The sequence below is a fragment of the Tenrec ecaudatus genome, chromosome X (genome assembly GCF_050624435.1).
Source record: "Tenrec ecaudatus isolate mTenEca1 chromosome X, mTenEca1.hap1, whole genome shotgun sequence".
Classification (NCBI taxonomy): Eukaryota; Metazoa; Chordata; class Mammalia; order Afrosoricida; family Tenrecidae; genus Tenrec; species Tenrec ecaudatus.
Window position 1 is genome coordinate 31,188,859 of NC_134548.1, and position 21,827 is coordinate 31,210,685.

At 40.6% G+C, this 21,827-nt stretch overlaps 1 protein-coding gene across 8 annotated transcripts in view; it reads right to left on the reverse strand.

The window, feature by feature from the left end:
• DMD (dystrophin) overlaps positions 1-21,827 on the reverse strand; it is a 730,751-nt gene that overhangs the window by 46,600 nt on the left and 662,324 nt on the right. For 4 of the 8 annotated variants that reach the window (XM_075538191.1, XM_075538194.1, XM_075538186.1 and 1 more), the window contains 7 exons: positions 20,362-20,528; positions 17,934-18,045; positions 15,801-15,937; positions 14,825-14,863; positions 10,436-10,501; positions 9,277-9,342; positions 6,452-6,610 (listed from right to left, as the gene is read on the reverse strand). In XM_075538191.1, coding sequence (XP_075394306.1) covers positions 6,452-6,610; positions 9,277-9,342; positions 10,436-10,501; positions 14,825-14,863; positions 15,801-15,937; positions 17,934-18,045; positions 20,362-20,528 — 746 coding nt within the window. Of the gene's footprint in view, positions 1-6,451; positions 6,611-9,276; positions 9,343-10,435; positions 10,502-14,824; positions 14,864-15,796; positions 15,938-17,933; positions 18,046-20,361; positions 20,529-21,827 lie in introns of those variants that run through there. The other 4 variants (XM_075538193.1, XM_075538187.1, XM_075538189.1 and 1 more) reach the window with 2 other exon arrangements.

A 21,827-nucleotide genomic window follows, 5' to 3' on the forward strand; every position in this document is an offset into this window, starting at 1 on the left:
GGATGGAGTGGCAACCCCAATCTCTCAAACTCATATACCCCCCATTTGAATGGATTTAATTATTTGTGGTTAAATCTTGTGCTGTTCTCTGAAAGGCTTAAGACAATGTGATTACATTTATCATAACAAGGCAGTTAAAATGAGAGGTCAACAGGATACAGGGAGAAAGAAATTGTTTTTCTGGATGATCCATCCATTCCCGTGAATTGGATAGCACAAATCCGTTCTTTCAGACACAATTAATGGTAAGCAAACCCTAGGAGATGTAGTTACTGGGTTTATCAGTTAGAAATGAAGCTTTTGAAGCACGATGACTCCTCCAACCCATGTGCCTGTCCTCCCTGGCTGCGTAGAGATAAGGCAGTGGACCTAACTCTCCAAACAGCTTTGAACGGAGGAGTCCTTAACCTTCAGCTTCCCATCCTTGCTATCAAATGCCTTGGCTGTGTGAGTATGTGGGCGAACTCTTTCCCATGAGAAAAAGAAAAGGCTCTCCAGCTCTTTGTGTTAAGGTCCATGTTGCTAAGTGACACAAAGGCTAGTTTCATTATATTGTTCATGACATAGTCTTTTATATAAAAAAATAAAACCTACTCTCCCCCCCAAAACACACAAACAAACATGGAGTACAGCTGTAGGTAGGATTGGTGTCTACCAAATTCCAAGATGTCTACTGGACATCTGAGACTTCATTCCAGCATCCCCCCGAGGCCCATCTTTTTAAGTTTCCACCTACCGCATCGTCACTGCCTTGAGGGCCACACCTCCTCCAATTCTCCCTCCCACCTCCTCTGAGAAAGGCTCAGTCCTTCCCATGCTCCTTCCTCACCTAGTCAGGCATATTCCTCTTGTATGTGGAAAGTTATTATGGGAATATGAACATTACCAAACTATTTGTATGCACCGATCTCAAGCGCCACACATCCATCTGCTACTATTTTCATATGGAGCGAATGTCTTCGGAAGGACACATTGGAAACTAACCATGGTCCTTGCCTCGGGGCAGGGAACATCACGACCTGGAGACATAGTTAAGGGAGACTCACTTTTGTCTTTATACCTTTTGGAACCCTTTGGATTTTCTCCAATTTGTGTGTATTGCCTATTTAAAAATAAAAACTCATTGAAATATTTAATGTTCACATTTTTCAGAGTTGGATGAAGCTCAGTATTCTCCTTCTGCTACACACTTCAAGTATAAAATTACTCTCACAATTTCAACTACCACCTGTGAACTCCGAAACCTATTACCTGTAGCCCACACCTCTCCTACAAGCTTTAAAGCTTTATTTCTCACCAACTTCCCATCAGATATTTACAAGTGGGTATCTCTGTAGGACCTCCTATTCCACCTTTCCTCTGTCTCACTTGTGGTCTTGAAACCAAACCAAACCAAATCTTTTGCCATTGAATGAATCCTAACTTACTGTGACACTATACAAAAAAAAACAACCAAAACCAAAATTCACTTCCATGGAGTCAGTGCTCACTCTTAATGAGGCCCCCGTGGGTTTCTGAGACTGTAATTGTTTATGGGAGTATAAAACCCAGTTTTCCCGTGTGGAACTGCTGGTGGTTTCAAACTGCCTACCATGTGGATCACAACCCATCTTGTAACCACTAGGCAACCAGGAAGTTGAATCAATCCTGACCAAGGCAACACTATGGGATAATAGAATTGTCCCATCAGGTTTTCAATGCTCTAATCTTTAAGGACACAGATTTCCTGCCACATTGTTCTCTACTGTCGATCTTTGAAGAACTCCATACTATTGCATTCAAGGAGGGAGGGGCCAATTGCTACCCCTCCTGATTGGTCAGTTCCAGCTGCAAACCATCATCTTTGCAGTGTCTCCAACCAGACCTGGGAATCATCCCTTCACTCCTCGCAACCACGCCACCTCTCAAATTAAACATCTCTACCCCTTCCTTCCTTGAACTCTTTACTACTTAAACCCACTCACCCTCCTTAGTTCTAAAACTTTCCTTCAGACCTTAATCCTTCTCTTCCTGCATTTCAGTGTCACCTCCTAATTAGAGTTGCTTCTTCCAGTATTGTTCTCTACACACATCACCCTCCCGAGAGCATTACCCCAGGCTTAAACGCTAGGGGAGGAAGAATAAATCCCTCGGCATGGCATCAAGCCCTTCACAACCTGGGCGTTGATGGCCTGCCTAGCCTCATTACCTTCCATCATCACCTTGTTCCCAAAGTAACACAACTGAGAGCTGTTTCCCACACAGAAAGGTTCTTCACCCTGACACCTTGGGTTATGTTCCTTCCAGTGTGCACACAGACCACACCTCACCCTTCAGCTGCCTTTCTTCTTGGCTTTCTTCTCAGCATCAACTGAAGACTCACACAGAGGTCTAATACACAGCCTCTCCTGAGGCCATGGAGATCAATAAATGTTAGACCAGAGCCTGAAGTCATTTTACAAGGTAAAACAACAGGCTTGAGTTTTCCAGCTAGTTTAATGTAATGGTATAAGTAATCAATCTACTACTATTTTGAGCATAGCATCCAACTTGTGTAATAATTGGAAGAATAAAAAGAAACAGCTCAAATGTAAGCTGCATGATGTCGGGTACAGTGACATCTTTGTGTGACCCAAGCCATGGTATTTTCACTTGCCTCCTATGCACATGAAAGCTTGACAGTGACTACAGAAGGCCAACTGAAGGAGAACTGATGCCTTCATAGTGTTGACATGACTATCACAAGTATCATGGACGGCATGAAGAATACACAAACATGACCTGAAAGAAGGCCACCTGCAATGTTCTTTACACGTGAGGCTAGCAAGACTTCATTCCAAGTGTTTCTGGACATGTTATCAGGAAATCCCAGTCCTTGGTAAAGGATATCATGCTTGCTGGAGTAGAGAGGCAGTGAAAAATAAGAAGTGCCTGAAGGATATGGATGGCTGAAACATGACCATGATTTTGCAGATGGTACACGACTGAGCATTATTTTGCTCTGTTGTATATAGGGTCGCTATGGATGGGAATGGACTCAATGACACCGAACTACAACAATGTGTAGTAGCCCAAGGAGACGTATGCAAGGCATTGAGGAGGTTCTAAGAATCCACAGAGCTGCCTGCTACCATAACAACAGCTTTAGAATGCACGGTGAATCAGCTTAGCACTCACTCTCCTTCTAGACAGGTGCAATCTCATACTGGCTAATTTTTCATTACCAAGACCATAACTTGAATTTCAGGGTAAGTCTTAGTTCATTTAGGCAGTGAAAAGAATATGTTGAGCTTTGAACACTAATAATATGTCAGGAGATAGTTGATTCACCTTGAATTTTGAATCTCTTGAAAAAAATGACCTTGAATCTCTGGGTAACTTTACAGTGATGAGTAATTCAAAAGGGGAAAGCACCAACATCTACCTTGGCTTCCACTAAGTAAAGGTGGATCTAAATGAGGGAGTACCTTGAAAATATGCAGAATTAAAATATTAAAGATTATGCACCTCTCTAACGTTACTATCTGCTCACACGTATGAGAGATACTTTTAGAGAGTAAGTCATCGAATGACTATGACAATAGCTTTGGGTATATTGTGGGTGAGGCGAATAGACAAAGATTCTAATGTAAACAACACTTATACAGAAAAACACTGTGGTCCGAGGTAGAGTTCCTATTGTGAGTCAGAAATTTTGGATTTGAATTTGGTTCTGCTACTGGTTGACTGAAAAATCAGGGACAAGCCATTTGAACCTTGCCGAGGCTGAGTTTCCTCATATAAATAAAGGAAAAATACTCTGTCTTAGGGATTCCAAACCTGTTACCACTGAATCCATTCCAACTCATAGTGATACAATAGGAAAGAGTAGAACTGTCCCACAGGATTTTCAAGGCTGCAATATTTACAGAGCAGATGATGGGTTTGAACAGTTGACCTTTGGTTAGAGCAGCTAAGCGCTTCCCCCAAACAGTATTGGAAACCCATACTAAATACCCAACAGTCACCATTAAACCCACTGCTGGTGAGTCAATTACAACTCATAATGATTCCATATGACAAAATAGAACTACCTCCTAAGGCTTTTAAGCTGTAGTTTTCCCTGCTGCAGAGCTCTAGGTAGGTTTCTACCCTGGCCTGGTGGGTTCCTACCCTGGCCTGATGGGTTCCTACCCTGGCCTGGTGGGTTCCTACCCTGGCCTGATGGATTCCTACCCTGGCCTGGTGGGTTCCTACCCTGGCCTGATGGGTTCCTACCCTGGCCTGATGGGTTCCTACCCTGGCCTGATGGGTTCCTACTCTGGCCTGATGGGTTCCTACCCTGGCCTGATGGGTTCCTACCCTGGTCTGGTGGGTTCCTACCCTGGTGCTTTGGTTAGCAGATGAGTACTTAGCCATTGCACTACCAGGACTCCTTTGAGGAGTCATCTGAAAATGACAAAATGATAAATGACACAATGAGAACACTCGCACACTACTGAAACATTTACTCCCGAATGATATCTAATTCAATTGACGATGCCATTCCAATGTTTTCTTCCTCTTGAACTTTAATTCTCCTAATAATCAAGATTGATCATAAATGGCTACTTCAACAAAGTGAGTGTGATTGTTTTATCAACCGGAATCTTCACAGTCAAACAGTGTTACATAGAAGACCAGAGATGGACTTTTTATTAGAACCAACAGAACATTCAACATTCCTTCCCTCCTGGATGGTACTTTGGTGGTATCTTTACTGTATTTTTCACTTAGGTCTTTACTAAACGTGTTCTGAGTATTCACAACATTCACACTGTGACAAGTTACTATAGAAGATGTGAGGATGATTCATACACAGTGTTCTCACCACTCAGCGAGAGGAAAACATTGGCCCTGGCCAATGAAAAGGCCAACTGCCGTGGATTTTTCTCAGAAAAGAGCAGAGTGCTCTGGACCTCTGTAGGAAACGTACATTGCTTCCAACTGCAGGAACCCAGCGGGGTCTTTGAGGAAGCTTATTTGGGGTAGGGCCATGGATGATGAGCAGATCTCCTTTGTTACGAGCAGATATGGCAGAGGAGGCGGGGGTTAGCTGATAGGCCAAGAGGCAAACTTGCGAGCAAGATGCAGTAGAAACTACAAGCTAGGACAACACGGCTGGCACACGGGGTATGCAGAATAAGTCAAAGGCAAAAAAGCAGGCCAAGAGAAAAATGAGAAAATTTGTTTTGACAGCTCAGGTGAGATCTTCTCGTCAATGCAGCAATCAAATTCACGAAGAAGGCCATGATGGTTCTTGATGGCGGAAAGATGGACAACTAGAGCCAGTATTGAGGACGTATTGACAGACGGGGAAAGGGAGTGAAGGGAAGCCAACCAGATCAGGAGTTAATGCCATAGTCTACGGGAGAAGTATTAGGGCTGGGAGGGGCAGTGGCCGCAGAAAGCAATGGATGAATAGGAGTGTTGCTTTTTCATCTTGAGGTGAAACACTCCCTGAGGGCATTGGCCACAGACATCCTGTGCTGCCTAGATTAAGAGAGGTCTTGGTGCCGTGGGCTAAAGCGAAAAGATGAAAGCACTAAAGTACCACAAATTTGAGCAAGTACTCCTTTAAAGACTTGCCTAGTGGCATTTGTCTGAAGAAGGCACACCGTGAGTTAGAAATGATCCCCTGTAAAAGCTCTCTTAACCAGGGGGCCTGTGATATAATAAATGTAGTCGTAGAAAAGACAAAGTCCTCTTTCAGACATGGCGTGCCATTATGCATTCAAAAATTACACGGGCATGTGGCCATGTGATTCAATGTTTACTTTTTTGTCGTTATATCGATAAAGGAAAAAAGTAACATCTTGTGATTTTAATTAACCTGACACCACATCATACTTTAGAGGTCTTTACATCTCGTTTCTGCCTGTAGCAATTGAGACTGTTCTTTAGCCTTTCACCTCTTCTACGGTTTCTGCTCTGGAGCTGCCATTTGTTGACAGGAGTGGTCTCCCTAATCTGCTCTGATAGTACCCCTAAAGCAATGACTTTGAAGGTGATGGTGAGAAATAAGATGAAATGATTTCTTCACAAATACGACTGAGCCAATAAACCTACTTTTTAAATGCTTTTTGATACGATGTACGAAGGCTAAACACATGTAAAAATCTTGCCATCATTAAATTAAATGACCTGCATTGTTCACAAACTCTGTTCTCAAATATAAAATCCAAACCTCTAAAACACATGCAAACGACCCAAATACCACCACCAACCACGTTTCCTTTCACACCTAAAATATGAGTTCTTAATTATCCTACTGCATTCATTTTCTTCTTTCCGAAAACAAAAGGTAAAGTGAATCTGTAAAGGGAGCTAAAGAGATTATTTTAGAGAAACAATTAAACATAACATGACTCTAAGTGAAGATTCCTGGCGCTTTTCTATGTGTGCAAGTGTATGCACTCTGCATACCAATGACAAAGCTAGAAAGAAAACTCACCTGTTTTCTTCCTCAAGATCTGCTAGGATTCTCTCTAGCTCCCCTTTCTCCTCACTCTCTAAGGAAATCAAGATCTGGGCAGGACTACGAGGCTGGCTCAGGGGGGAGTCCTGGTTCAAACTTTGGCAGTAATGCTGGATTAACAAATGTTCATCATCTCTGGAAAATAAAATCAAAGGTTGTGGTTTTTTCTCCCTCTTTATTTGGTTTTGGGGGTCAGGGACTCGGGTGTGTATTTAAAAAGAAAAACATTTATTTGCACTTAACAATGAATTAGACCCCTTTTCCTGCTTCTAAAGACAGTTTGACATGGTTCAGAATGTGGTCTACCACTCTACTGGTGACAACTCACAAGGTGTTGAAATGCTCTCACATTTTCAGTTGGATTTGATTGGCCTATTTACATGGGTAAATCAAAGGGAGGATTCTAGAATACTGGGACTATATGTTGACAGTTTAATCCATAGTTAATAAATATTAAAAGATACAATAACAGTTGTGCAATGCTTTTGCTACCAAGCGTATCAAGATAACATGTTCACTATCTCACATGATTATTGATAGTAAGTAGGAAAAAACTAAGCCTTTGAAATAGGAGAGTTGACAAAAATTTTTTAAGTGGAAGGCAAGATAATAAAAAAAAAATGCTGCCCCAGTAAGCCAGTTTGTAACTTTCAAAAAGTCACCGCCAAAGAGGCAGGGAAGTAATAGTAATCAAACGAGATCAATGATTCTTTAAGTTAACAACTATGGTAAAACAAATAGAAAATCCAAACATGAAGGGGGCTGGTTAAAAGATGACCAAAGAAACCCATTCTTTAGACCCTAGCCTATAAGGACTAAACTTGGGGGCGTTCGGGGGTGGGGGGGGGAGAGGGCAACATAATATTTTGGAAGGCACAGCGGTACTTTTTTTTCCCTGGAAACTTATAATACATGGAGGGGAAACGTTTTCAAAATGTATTTTCCAGGTTCTGGAAATGCCTGCTTAGCCCTAAGGTATAAGAACTTAATTCTGTTCTTAATGGTAGGCTAAGTCTTCAGTTCGGGTCAAATATCATTAAGATAATATTAAAATGCTCCCCTCCCCACACCCTCTTGTTTTCCTTTTCTCATCTCCATCTTCAAAATTTATGTATATATATATAAAAGCATCATGATTTAATGTATTTTGGTGCACAAGCTATAGACCTAGTTAGGAAATGAAACGCTGACTACAAAAATTTATCAGGTTTTTTAAAAAAATATTTAATTCAAGTCAACTGGTCTACCAAACCGCTATCCCATTCTTCCACCGATCATTACAGACATCACGATCTGTCCTCCACGATTGAGCCTCAGTGGGTTCTATGTCCTCAGAATGAGCTAAACTTATAAATATATATATATATATATATATATATATATATATATATATATATGCACCTCCTGCTACCCATCTATTTCATTCTCTCTTCCCAAGTCTGGAAATGTATTGTTAGAACTTCTCATTTTTAATTACAGCATACAGTTGTATTTAAACTGTTGCTATTGTTCTCTTAGGTAGCCAACACACGCCAGCTTCCGTTCTACAGATACCACTTGTAATAGTTTGAATGTGCTACAGTGTCTCCCATGAAGCTAAAGTAATTTACATTTGGTCAAATTTCCATCAACATATATCACTATTAGAGGAGATTATATACCAATCTCATTTATTCTTTTCCCCCATCGTAATGAGAGTACCGTGAAGGTTTTATGTTTTGTTTTGTCTTACATACCTAGGTCTTCTAGAAAGGACAGTGTGTTGACTTGATTCTTCATTGCTACCTCAATTGCCTTTACATCTCATTAGGCCATTATTCTGGTGTCTTCCGGAACCGGTTCTATATAAATGCCACTTTGACACCATATTTCCTCAGCCCAACCTTTATAAAGGTCCATGTCTTATGACTTTGGGTCCCCACACCAACTACATATGATAAATGCCCCATTCTTCCTTTTCCTAAGTTTAAATTCTCCATGAAAAAATGGGGAGACATCCATCCATGACTTATCAAACCAGAATCACCATTATGCTTGACTTGACTTCTTCTAAATTATCTATTTGGTTGGCCAAGCCTTATTGTTTCCTTCCTGGTAGCTCCTTGGTGTGATCCATTCATCTCACGTTCTGGTCAGTGTTTTCTAGGTTCATGGCCACATTGCCTCACTCCCCAAGGAAGTCTCTGCGTCTCTGCCAATTTGAACACCACTCAACCACATCTTTATCGCCTCATCAACGAGCTGGATCAGAATCTACCCTCTCCTCTGAAACCCCTCACAAGACTGCTTCTTTCTTTACCCCCCTGAAGATGCGAAACCACAAAAATCACTACTTTGGGTGGCTGAAGAAAAAAGCCTAACTAACCCACTATGGTGGAAGAGCAGTGCAATTACACCAAGACTGTGTTTCCACTCCCGCGACTGGAGGGCCTTCTCCTTAACCATGCCTTTGTAAACAATAGTTGTTCTTTTAACCAACTTGTAGGTTAAAAAAAAAAACCCAAAACATGCATTTATAATTTAAGTATTCTTTGTAATAATATGATATTAAACAAGTTTGACTAAAAACAAGCTATTTCATTTATTGATTGCTACTCCTGTAGAAAAATAATGCCGGGATTTGGATGTGCTCATCCCATGCCAGGTAGTGAGGAGTTAAAAAAAGAGACGAAGGAAAATAGCTTCTACAAAGATCTGATGAGTGCACAGCTAACTCCTGCATCTTGCTCCATGCTACCTCTCAGTCCCTCAGAGCAATTTCATCGTCAGGAACAGTTTGTAAAAAGAGATGGGATACTTACATGCTCTCATTAGGAGAGATGCTATCATTTAGATAAGATCCATTGCTGTTTTCCATTTCTGCTAGCCTGATAAAAAACGTAAAAGCTCATTAAAACTTATGTGACTTCTAAGAATCTATTCAAGACCTAATCGAACATTCCTGAAAGCTAAAGGATAAAGCATGTCCAGAGGAGAAAGGAATCCTTCAAACTGAAGGATGTGTGTGTTGGCCTAACCATTTGAAGCAGTGTGTAATAGACCAGAGAGAATTAGTAGCTTTGCATTGATGCTATATAGATTCTAAGGGAAGTTGTCTTTTGTTTTATTTTTTTCTGACCGATCTTCCTTTCACTGAGTACAAGCTTTTGTTTTCTCACGAAAAGCTGCCTTAACACCACATGCACCCTTGGCCTTGCACTGTCCCTTGTCTGGAAGACAATTAATGCTTTCCACTGATGACAGACTTATACAACGATGCAATGCTATCCGTGGTTCATAAACATGCGCAGCAGTCAGACTATTGATAAAAGATGGATTCGCTGTAAGCTCGCTTATCAATCTGCCACCGAATTTGACCTTTAAAAACTTCCTTTAGCTCAGAAAATAATAAAGGCTTTTTACAAAGAAAAAAACGTTAACCAAACTCTTAAATACTTACTTAACAAATGTTAAGATATCATATCATTAGTAATTTGGTTTGTGGGTAAAGAAATAGTATCTAAACCACAAAGAAAGTGGAACGGAAAGTTTCAAGGATTAGGAAAATTAATGATTTGATACATTCTAGCATTATGACACAAATGGAAAGCTGATGCTTCCGTCGTCTCCACATCACATAACATCATTTCTTCACATTACCAATGTCTGGTCTAGTCGTTTTCTAAGAAGGTTAGGAGATTTCTAAGTCAGTTTCTTGGAATGTGCTCATTATAGAGAGCATAGCAAGGCTACCAGAAATGCTTAAAGGCCAGGGTTAGGAAAGGTTGTTCTGGAATTATGTTTTTGCTGCGTGTCCAAAAACAGCATGCAATGGAATGGCATGCACGTTAGAGGGCAAGTTGATTAGTAAAAATCAGACAAGATTGGGAAAGAAAAATTTTACTTAAAGTTATTATAGGTTAGCTTTCCTTGGTTAGTTATTTCAATCAATATTTGCCTGGCATTCAACTAGTCTCATACCTGCTAGCATAATGTTCAATGCGTGAATGAGTATCATCGTGTGAAAGTTGAGGGGACGAGGCAGGCCTATAAGGCAGAAAATGTGATTAGTCACAGATACCATCCATTAATGGAGAGAGAGAGAGAGAGAGAAACAAAACAAAACAAAAACAAAAAACCACCACACAGTTACCTTATATACATGACCTAAAATGATTGTATTCTAATTCTATGGATAATGTACACACTTGGTTGTTCCTATATTTTAGATATCCATCAAGTATTTTAAATTCGGGTTTGGGAGGTTATTGCTCATACGTTTGCTTTTCTCGAGAGCCATAAAGACAAACCAAAAAAAAACCTTTTCTGGAGACTTTTGCTTTTTGAAAAGGTTGAGGGAAACAATCTTTAGGTAACATTCTGTTCTCTTCCCTTGTAATGGCTTCAACCCTGTAGTTCTCAAGTAGTGCTAACACTGTGTGGTTTAAACTTCCTAACCAGTCACATTTGGGCTATTTGGGAGCCACCACTTCACTGAATGGAAACTGTACCCCAAGAGGTCACACCAGTCCATGACTTCTTAAGATTCTGTAAATCAAAATGACTTGGTCTGTGTAATTTTGTAAAGAAGGAATAAACCTACCAGTTCAGCCCTAGAGATTATGCTGTGATACAAAACACAACAAAGAATGCTGAAGATAAAAGAATATCTGTTGTCCTGGAAATATTTATTAATGTCAGTTATACTGGAAATAAGTGTTAATATTTATTCAGGAGATGTTATTAAGTATCTATAAATTAATAGACTGAAAATTAGTGTGAATAGCCTGTATTTTTAAAGGTATACTATATATCTATATAGAACTATATATGGTCCATTGCCTAGAATTTAAAAGTATAAACACTTTTTTACCCTTTCAAATATGGTGTTAATTAACATTGAAGTTTTTATACGGTCTTATGGATGAAATAGGAAAACAATCATTTGGGAAAACAGATTGGGCTAGTGATTTCTGTTTTCATTGGAATGGGACAAAAGGTCTCTGCCGACATGGAATACCCTTAGGTAAAAGCATGGATCCAAAGTCAACAGTAATCTATTCAGTGAGGACTTCTGGTTTAACCCAAGATCCAAGCATCATTCAAGGAGTTGATTATAACACTAAGAATATGTTTTATTTTCCTTACATAAAAAGAAAAAAATGTAGATAATTTTAGCCAAGCTAAAATACAAAATATATTCAAAATTCCTAATTTTTAATGAAGCCATACTATTATAAGATTGCAATACACCACAGAAAACAATTAGGGACCAGGATCACTTCCCCGAGAAATATAGTTTTTGTTTTTGTTTGTTTTACAAAAACTGATGTCTGCTAAGGTCAAATGGCACCATAATGAAATTCGGATTGAATTGCGTAGATGTGTACATTGTCGGGGGGAAATGACTACCCCATTTCATAGGGCGATCCAAGGTTTTCCATGTGAATCTTCACTATCAATTTGAAGGGCTAATCCGCTAGTCTCCTCACACCCTGGAATAGTCCACTAACAAAAAATGCTAAGGCTTGTTTTGAAATCTTTCTTGTGGTTCAAGATAACTTAGTACCTGGATTAGTTGGAACACACCATAGTCTTTCAATTATAAGTATTTTGACTAAGACAGAAGCTTTTAAAGAAAATTATATCAGTAGTGCCTTTTCTTATAAAAGTTACTACTCCAATAGTGTATAAAGGAAGGAAAGTCTGGGAATCGGAGCATACCCACACTCAGAAGATTAGACCTGTAAATACATTCAAAATGCCTCAATGTAATCTTATACAGAGCTTTAATTCTTAGCCTTGATATACTTCCCTGCTTTCTTACTAATGCACCTCTCACAGCGTACATAAGCACAGAATTCATAATAACCAGAAATCCAGAAGAATATACTGTAAAGGAGGCACTTTTTAAAATCAGAAAATGAACCTAAAGGGAGTACTGGTAGTGAGAAGCATCATGTAAAAAACAAGAATTAGTAAATGTGTAAAACTATTTAGTCCAGAGAACAAAACGACATGCAAAAAAAAAACCCTTTTAGAACACTCTTTGAAGGCAGTGCAACCACATAGTTCCTTCTCTCCACATGTGAAGTGCAAAGTGATAGACCCAGACAGAGGAAGGATTATTTCCCATTACGGTGCAGACCAGTGGGCCAATTCCACCCCATCTCCCACCATGTTCTCTGTTTTGAAAACTTCAGGAATACATTTCATGCATTTAGAAATCAAAGAGACTAACTCCACAAATACTGTTTGACAGCCTTACCCATGTGCAAACAGTGGAAAAGGCTTATGCTAGATTCAGTTGAAATGATATGACAAATAATTACAGGCAAAGAAGGGCTTCGTCTGGAGAAAAATAAAACTTCTGTGACTCAGTAAGCTTTCAAAGTCTGTGTTCTATATTAAATGCTGTCGTCATCACAGGATTGAACATTGGGTAAAATTAATGCAAAATAAACTACCGTAGGACTTCGCTCTGCTACCTGAACAGGATTGTTTTCTAATATATTATGTCCATTATTTACAACTCCATGTGTAAAGACTTCCATAAAGAAAACACAGACTTAGTCTTCTGAGTTTGTTACTTCCTCAAAATGATAACTTCCTACTATTTCTGAATAATCCAGCAAACTTTCCATGTAAAGACAAAATAGTGGTATGCTTTGGTTATTAGAAGACATTTAAATAAAGGATGTTGTTCATTTTAAGTGCCTCAAGAGTTGAAGGAAGACAAACTTAAAATATGTTCCCGACTTTAAAATGCTTGTTGTAATGAGCTCATTTATGCATGAAGGTAAAATAAACATTATCGTCCCTCCTTAAAAAAAACAAAAAACCTGTTAGTCTTTGCTGATTACATTTGTGCTACAGCTAATCTTGCATTTGAAACTTTGTTCTTTAGTATATTTGTCTTTCAGATTTCAGATAAATTAGCACCTATTCCAACGCCGACTTAATCCAATCACTTATCAGGATCCAATCAAGCTGAGACTTCCAGTATTTATAAAAATATTTCTAATTTAAGAACAATTCTAATTTTCATAAACAAATATACTGAAAAACAAAATAAGCAAATAGACTGAGCTAGGTGAAACAGTGATCAAGGAAGTAACAAAGCTGAGTCTAAGTAACTGCCCAAGTTGCTTAAGTATGATGATTAAAGAAATCCTATCATTCATCGCTTACAGCTCCCCTACCTTACAGTTAAAGAAGTAAAATAATGCACCTTGAAAAAAGAAAGGGAAGTCTTCCACTTCCTTTTGGCCAATAGCAATGTAAAAATAAACCTAAATTAATAGTTTGCTTTATCACCACAGGATTAAAAAAAAAGATCTCATTTAAATTACAGGGTAGAACACCAAAAAGACCTAATTAAAATAGAATTTAAGTTGAATTTATTCTGATGCGAATTCTTATATAAACCCATCTTCCAAATAGGATGTTTCCTCTAATATTTAATAGAGCTGACCGACTTTACATAAGTATGTTCTAAAAGCATAGATCAAAATAGCAAAAGTGTCTTCAAAAGACACCATAAAACCACCGAACTTTACAAAATGCAGCGTTGCTTGGTAGTACGCACAACACAGGGCCGAAAGAGTTTTCTAGCATTAAAAACTGAGAGAAGGGGATGATCTGTTGGAATTATTTATGCACACCAGTAGTACTAACAAAGACAACAGCGCACTTTCCTCCAAGGATCAATGAATGAATAGCTGTTTATGAGCTTGAATCTTTCTTTTGGAGAGGCAAGTGAAGTGGGTTTAGTTTTAAATTCAAAAATCCTAATCCGCATGTCATGTTGATTAGTCATTATGGTTAGCAGAGCATAAGCTGGTAAACAGTTAACCTGCCTCACTGCAATGATTGAACAACACGCAATATTATACTACAGAATGAATTCTGTTGGTTTTAAATAGTCCAATTATAAGAGACCCATTCTCCTGAATGTCCTAAAACACTGAATCTCCAAATAGATGGCTAAAGAATATTATTCTGGAACCAAGAGGCCCTTTCTGAAACATTTTAAAACATATATCAAGGGATCTCCCAGGAAAACAACTTCCAACTCAATCACATCTGGGATTTTTAACTTGAACTCCGGCCAGGATTTCTGCTGGCTAGCATTTCACCAGGTGAGTGACCAGAAAACCTCCCAGAGCTTCCTGAGCTGTGATCTATGACATATACATGACATTCTCAAAGTCTTTTCAAGGGGAGAGAGGAAGGAGGGGCGCTGAAATGAAGGGAGGGAGATTAATATGTCTAAGTTAGAACAACTACCAAAGTTGTGTTGTTTTTTTTTTTTTAATCAAGCGAGCAAATGTGTTGGTAGCAGCAGCACCGTTCAGCAAAAGTACTCACGCAGAATCTACCGGCCAGAAGTTGATCAGAGTAACAGGACTGCAAAACAAAAAATGAGGTGGTGAAGAAAGACACAGAAAACTCAGCCACCAAAGGAAAAAAAAATACTGAAAGGTCAAAAGAAATGAAATCCAACCAACCAAGTATGAGCCATGGAAAGCAACAGCCAAACGAAGGTGGAAAGTGAGTTGAAAGAAAAACAAACCGTTGTGTGATTGCCATTCCCTGAAAATCAAACCCATTGTCTTAGAGTGGCTGCTAATTGGAACAGCCCTAGAGGATGGACTAGAACCGCCCCCATAGGATGCCCCAGCCTGGCTTTCATGTGATTCTCCCAGGGAGGAGCGGGTGGGGTCTAAGCAAACACTGGCCTTTCTGTTCGCGGTAACCGCCAAGGGTCCTTGTGGGATTGCCATGACAGTTATGGGTAGACGAGAGGACGCTTTGAAAGACAGCATTAGTTTGATCATGAGGATTTCAATTTATTATGAAGTATTTTCCTGGGGTTACACTTACTTCCAAGTGGAAGGAAAAAAAGGGAGGGGGTGAATGTGACCAGATGACCAGATATAGAAAGATGCACGTCCATTAATTTGTGAGAGAGAAAAAGACACGTGAAATCCTAAGAGTCACTCTTTTGTTAACAGTCCTATATGGCTTTCACAGACGTCTAAGACCAGTAGTAGTCGCTGTTAAGTATTTGTGTTTGGGGTCATGTGCCCTCCCTACCCACCCCTGCTTCCCACTCCAGCCCTGGGAAATCATGTTTCACTTTTGGAAAATTTCATTGTCAAGAGACAAGGGAAAATGGCAATTAACCATCAGCTTGTTTTTTTTCTCTTTGAGCTAAAGTAACTCGAAAGAAAGAAAGAGAGAGACCAGAGTGTGTGCGGTTGGGAGTGGAGGGGGATACTCTGCTGAGAGAGTTCAAATATACATCAAGAGAGAGTGGGTTTTTGCTTGGGCCACTACTCACGTTTCCATGTTGTCCCCCTCTAAGACAGTCTGCACTGGTAGGTAGCCCATTCGGGGATGCTTCGCAAAATACCTTTTGGTTCGAAATTTGTTTTTTAATACCTTGGCAAAGTCACGCACATCTTCTCCGGATGTAGTCTGGGAGGGACATGAAGAGATAATCAGGCATTTGAGAGTGCTCTGCCTCTGTTTTATAATTAAGGACAGTGCGGAGGTGGAGAACAGGCTCTGGGTTCATCCCAATAGGGTTTTGCATCCAGGCCTGGTATTCACTAGTGGCGTTAAGAATGATTTGGGTCTCCAAGCTCAGCTCCCCTGTCCGATGGCCTCAACAAGTTGTTATGGCGAATAAAGTATAGATGCTGCTACTACACTGCTCAACAAGGGATAGTTTAGAAGAGCCTTCAAGTCACACTTTACGGTACCTTCCAAACTACTTAGTCCACATTAGGTGGATTTCTACCCAGTGGTGCCTCTAAAAAAAAAAAGGCTTTGGAATCGATGTCTGCAATATATAGTTATTACTGTTATTGTTGTTGTTAGATGCCACAAGTTCATTCCAACTCACAACTATCCTTGTGACAGAGTTGAACCACTCCATGGAGAAGGACTACCTGCTTGTTAAAGCAGTCGTTGGTGTTAAGTGCTTTCAAGTCAATTCCAACTCATAGTGACCCTATGTACAACAGAATCAAGCACTGCCCAGTCCTGTGCCATCCACACAATCATTCGATCTCAGACCTCAGGAGTTGGGGGCGGGAGAGTGTTAAGCATTGGGCTGCTAACCACAAGGTCAGTGGTTTAAGCCTACCAGCTCCTCCACCGGCGAAAGAGAAAGAGGAGGCCGTCTGTCCCCAAGAAGACTGATAGTCTTGGAAATTCAAAGGAGTGGGAATACACTTGATGACAGTGTTTTTGTTTTTGAAGGCCTCAGAATCCTCATCTACAGAAAGAGTTTAAAAATAAAAATATCTATTTCATACACGGTACGTGAAAAGGTAAGCACCTAGCAATGAATTGGTGTTACCATATATACTAACAGACTCGGAAAGGGCCAGTTTTCAGGGCATAAAACAGATAAAAAGTGAGTGATATATAAAAAAATAAATGATATACTAAGTTATATAATATATAATATATAGATTGTGACATTATATATATGAATATATATATTATAACAAATTTGGGGTAACCTATATGCTCTTCCATAGGCAGCATGCCTTATTGGCATAAGACCTTACCCCATAATCTCTAAGGGTCTGCAAAATACATGTGCAAACACATGCCCTACAACCAATGATTTGGTCTTGCTCGGATCCACAATCAATGTTCGTAGAAGTAACAGTCAAGAGATCAGAAGACGAGTTGTATTAGGTAAATGTAATGCACAAGACTTCTTTAAAGTGTTTTAAAAAACACAAAGATGTATGTTGATGACTCAGCTGTGGCTGATCCAAGCCAAGCTATTTTCAATCGCCTCCTACGCATGTGGAAGTTGGACGTTGAATACGGATGTTCGAAGAAGAATCGATGCTTTTGAATTATGGTACTGTAAAAGAACAATGAAAATACCATGGACCGCCAAAAGAACCAACAAATCTGTCTTGGAACAAGTAGAGACAGCATGCTCCTTTAGAGGCAAGGATGGCGAGACTTGGTCACACAGACGCCAGGCATGTTGGCAGGAGAGACCGTCAGTCCCTGGAGAAGGACGTCATGCCCGGTGAAATAGTGGGGTTTGACACAGTGGGGCTCGGCAACAACGGGCTCCCACATAAAAACAAGTTTGAGCACAGCACAGGACAGGGCAGTGTTTCCTTCTGTGGTTCATAGAGTCACTGTGAGTCAGAATTCAGTTGATGGCACCTAACAACAATACTACACCAAGCTAACAGAAGAAAAGTCTATTTATTCATGCAGCAAAATGTGCTCAGTGGCCAGAAGGTCCCAAGCGTGTCAGATACTGCTCGAGGCACAGGGGCAGGGTCCATCCTGGAGTATCCAGTTTGGAGGCACTCTAGCTGGGGGTATCTGGGAGAACATCTGGGTAAGTCAGACATCACAGTATTACAGATGATTACGATATTGTACCGGAAATCAAAGTTCTTCTAGGCTCGGGAGGAATCGAACTTACCGGAGTGCAATATTCCACCATGGGATAGTGCATTTTATGGCCTTTGGCAACTCGACCAGAAAAGAAGCAGCTTTGGCAGATGTCATAATTAAAGTGCTTTAGACTCCTGTACCTGGTGAGGGCCAAAAACAAACACATATGTATTTCTTCAAATGAAATTCCCAAAGAAGACCCTTAGTAAACCTTCTTTCACGTTGTGTTAATTCTAGAGAGTGTAGCGTTTGTGTGTCCCACCAGTTAAGTGATCAACTACCTACCTCGACATATCTCCTGTACCTGCCCTAAAGTACCTCATTTGGGCAGAAAAAATCTCCTATAGACATATGCTCTTCTTTACACTTCCCCCAGAACCTCTTTCGAGTACAGACGGAATGTACTGGCAAATGCCCAGTCCTTTGAGGACTGAATACTAGAATTGGATCTAATTTCTAGGAGAGATTGATGAAGTGCCTGCCTCTCTACCCATTATGGTAACAATATTTTTTGAAGCAATTATTCTTTTAAAAATGTGTAAAAGTAACACCATCTCATAAGACACAAGAAAATTAAACAAGAACTCGCCATTTCAATGAGGTTTGCTTTAATTACAACTTCTGATCGACTGACATGATTCATCTTCAAATCGTTACTTGGACAGTCTCCTTGATCTCTCGCTTCAGAAATCCCTCCCCAGATGACTCAGAAGTGATCAGCGAAGCCTCCAGAAAAGATGCAATTTGGCTAAGATGACAGAATGTATCATCTGGAAGTACTTGCTGGTAATTCCCTTCTATTCTCACAGTACTATCTTCTTTGCCTCAGATAAGAACCTTAGCCCATTCAAACAAACATATTCCTTATGTCACAGATGGAAGTCGGGCGGGGGCGGGGGGGGGCTGTAGGGGACGCACTACCTTTTGGGAAAAATCCAAGCCATCTTGGGAGCGGGGCGGGAGGGGGTGGAGGGCAAGAAGATGAGTGCCGATTCTTGAAATAATTGCACTTAACCAGAGCAAAAGAACTGAATGTGAAAATGTTCTTTCAGAGCCTTCACAGCCTGCTCCTTTTTTCCTCCATTTTATGAATGCTTCCCCTGCATACAAATCCCACTAGCCAATGAAGGTGAGAAAAGTAGGAAATGGAATGCAGGCCCCTGCCACCTGCCCTCCCTGCCTCCCATGGCACCCTTTGTACCTGCCAGAAACCAGAACAGAAAGAAGGGATCCTTCCCAAGCAGTGTCAACTCCCTGTTGTGTACCTAGGCTGTAGCAACTGCTACGTGCATGTTTGTACAACATCTAGGTCAACGGCATGCAGAATGTAAGAGTAAACCCCAACGGTACAAGAGCTCAATGGATAAAAAAAGCAGACAAATGGCACCAGGCAGTTATAAAGAACCAAAGTCATAAAACAAGTCTAAGCAAAACTCAAGAAGCTGCTATGCAGATTCGGAAGAAGCCAAGACTATATAGCTAGGTGACAACTTTGGTCTCATTCATCACTAGAGAAACCTTGAGGTGGGTCGAGATGTTTAAATCCAGCATTGTTGCAGAATCAGGATTTGGGATTTGCTGTTGAATAACGGGACGGGACAGGTCCCCTAAAATTATGCTCCTTCCCAGCCCGGTAAATAAGACTGAAGCTGTAAGAGCCCGTTGTTTCCCATGATATTTTAAAGAGGATCAGAATATTCTGTGACATTGCCTCTCTCTCCCACGATTCAAGTTTATAAGGCATGTTGTCTTTTTCAGTTGCTTTGTGGATCTTTCGTTTTACATGCAGACTTTAGAGTTTTCGGGGATTTTATTAGGAGACTATGCAAAGCGTGTCACCACTTTCCAAAGGGGCAAGGGGAGGATGAATGAAGTTCTAGGTACATTTGAAACAATGCTTGAGACTTAAGGGAGGGGGGAAAGTGGTGTGCAGTGAATAAGAGACTAAGCTACCAAGATAGGTCTCTCTGAATAGAATGGTCTCTTAGTCTTTTTCTGTTTATAGAAATTCTCCAAGAATCAGATCTAAAGCTATTAAGCAGGGGAGAGAAATGAGGGGGAAAACAACCCCCAAAACCCAAAACCAAACAAAGAGCCTTGGTCCAAGGAGGAAGGAAGAAGAGTTCATCTATATCCCTTGACAAATATCTCACTGGAGACATATAGGCGTTCCAGTTCTGCTAAGTATGTGGCTCTGAAGAACAGAAGAGTGAAGGTGGAAAGGGATATCTGCCTAACGAGTGAGAGCCACCAAAAATAACCCAGTGATTGTGGGACTGATGGCCGGGATCGGTGATCACCCTGATCCCCGTCTCTCCCACTTTGGAACAGAACAAAGGACCAGCAATCAGGACAGTGGGACAGAGGAGAAAAACATAAAACCGAATAAAGTCCCACCCGCCACAAAGGTGAGCCACAAGAAACCCGAATGGCAGTGTTCAGTTCCCTGTACGTACCGGAATCCAATGATTGGGCACTCCTTGCAGATGTTGCACTTGGCCTGATGCTTGGCAGTTTCGGCAGCAGCCACTCTGTGTAGGACGGGCAGCCACACCATGGACTGGGGCTCCAGTCTCATCCAGTCTAGGAAGAGGGCGGCTTCGATCTCGGGCTTATTATTGGCCTGCAAGGACAGACGGAGAGGGAGGGAAGGCAACAGGACAAAAGAGGGCAAACAAGAAAGTAAAAGAGAGGCACGTCAGTTCAGGGGATAAGTTAACACATAAAAACAGAAAGAATAATAGTTGCCCAGTGAGGCCTGCTTTTCAGAGGTCGCTCCAGCAAACGTTCCTCGGAGCCCCACATGAGGCAACTAACCCAGGCCGTGCCTCTCTGCCTCTCAAAGACAGGAAACCAGCAAGGAACAAAATGAACCGAAAAGGCAAAGCGAAAGAGACACCTCAATGAGGCTAGATTTAGCGCCACTTTCTAAAGTGTAATAGAATATGTTAGCTGACAATATTTTAAAATCTTACTGATTTAGGTGTATCATACGTGGGTAATTCAAAATGCATGGCTTTAATAAAATCATAAAAATCTTTAGTGAACCAAAACATCTAAAGCTATTGTTCATACACATATCTTCCATCTCGGTCTATAAACTTCTGAAGGTAGTTTCCATCTCTTTAAGGCTTCTTCAAACAATTCTGCATTCTTCGATTTACTCACTGACAATGAGTTGGTTTCAACTCATTGCAACCCTACAGGAGAGGGTACAACTGTCTGTGTGGATTTTTGATGCCGTAAGAAAATTACACTGTAGATTTTTTTGAGAAAATCTATCAAGATGACCCCTTTGAGATGTATCATGGATTCAATTGTGTCTTTTAAATATATGCATCAACTTGACCAGGCCATGGTTCCCAGTGGCTTGGTAGTTATGTAATGATACAATGTGATGGTTATGTAATGAATCCCCCATGATGTGATAAACCAATAAGAGAATTAAGGGTGGGATGCAACCGCCTTCATTCCTGTCACAGCTCTGTCTGACGTAAGGGAGTCACCATGGGGTGTGGCCTGCAACTTCTTTTATTATTTGAGATTAATGGATACAGAAGAGAATACAGACAGGAGGGCCCCAGTAGTACCAGAAAAGAAGAATCGGGAGCACAATGCATCCTTTGAACACTGCGAACCTCCTAGAACCGGGGGAAGATTGGTGGAAGACGAGTGTAGATCTCTAAGGGATGCTAGACACACAGATATTAAAAGGAGACAAGGACCTGTCACCAAGGGCAACAGAGAGGATTCCTAATGCTGGCACTGAAATGATTATTCTAGTCTCTTCGCTTGGGCGAGAATACATTCGTTTGTTTAAGTCATCCACTTGTGGCATTTGTTTGATAGATAACTAAGATTTATTCACTCACTATCACCCTCTATTTTTACTCAGAGTGACCCGTCATCCAAGGATTGTAAA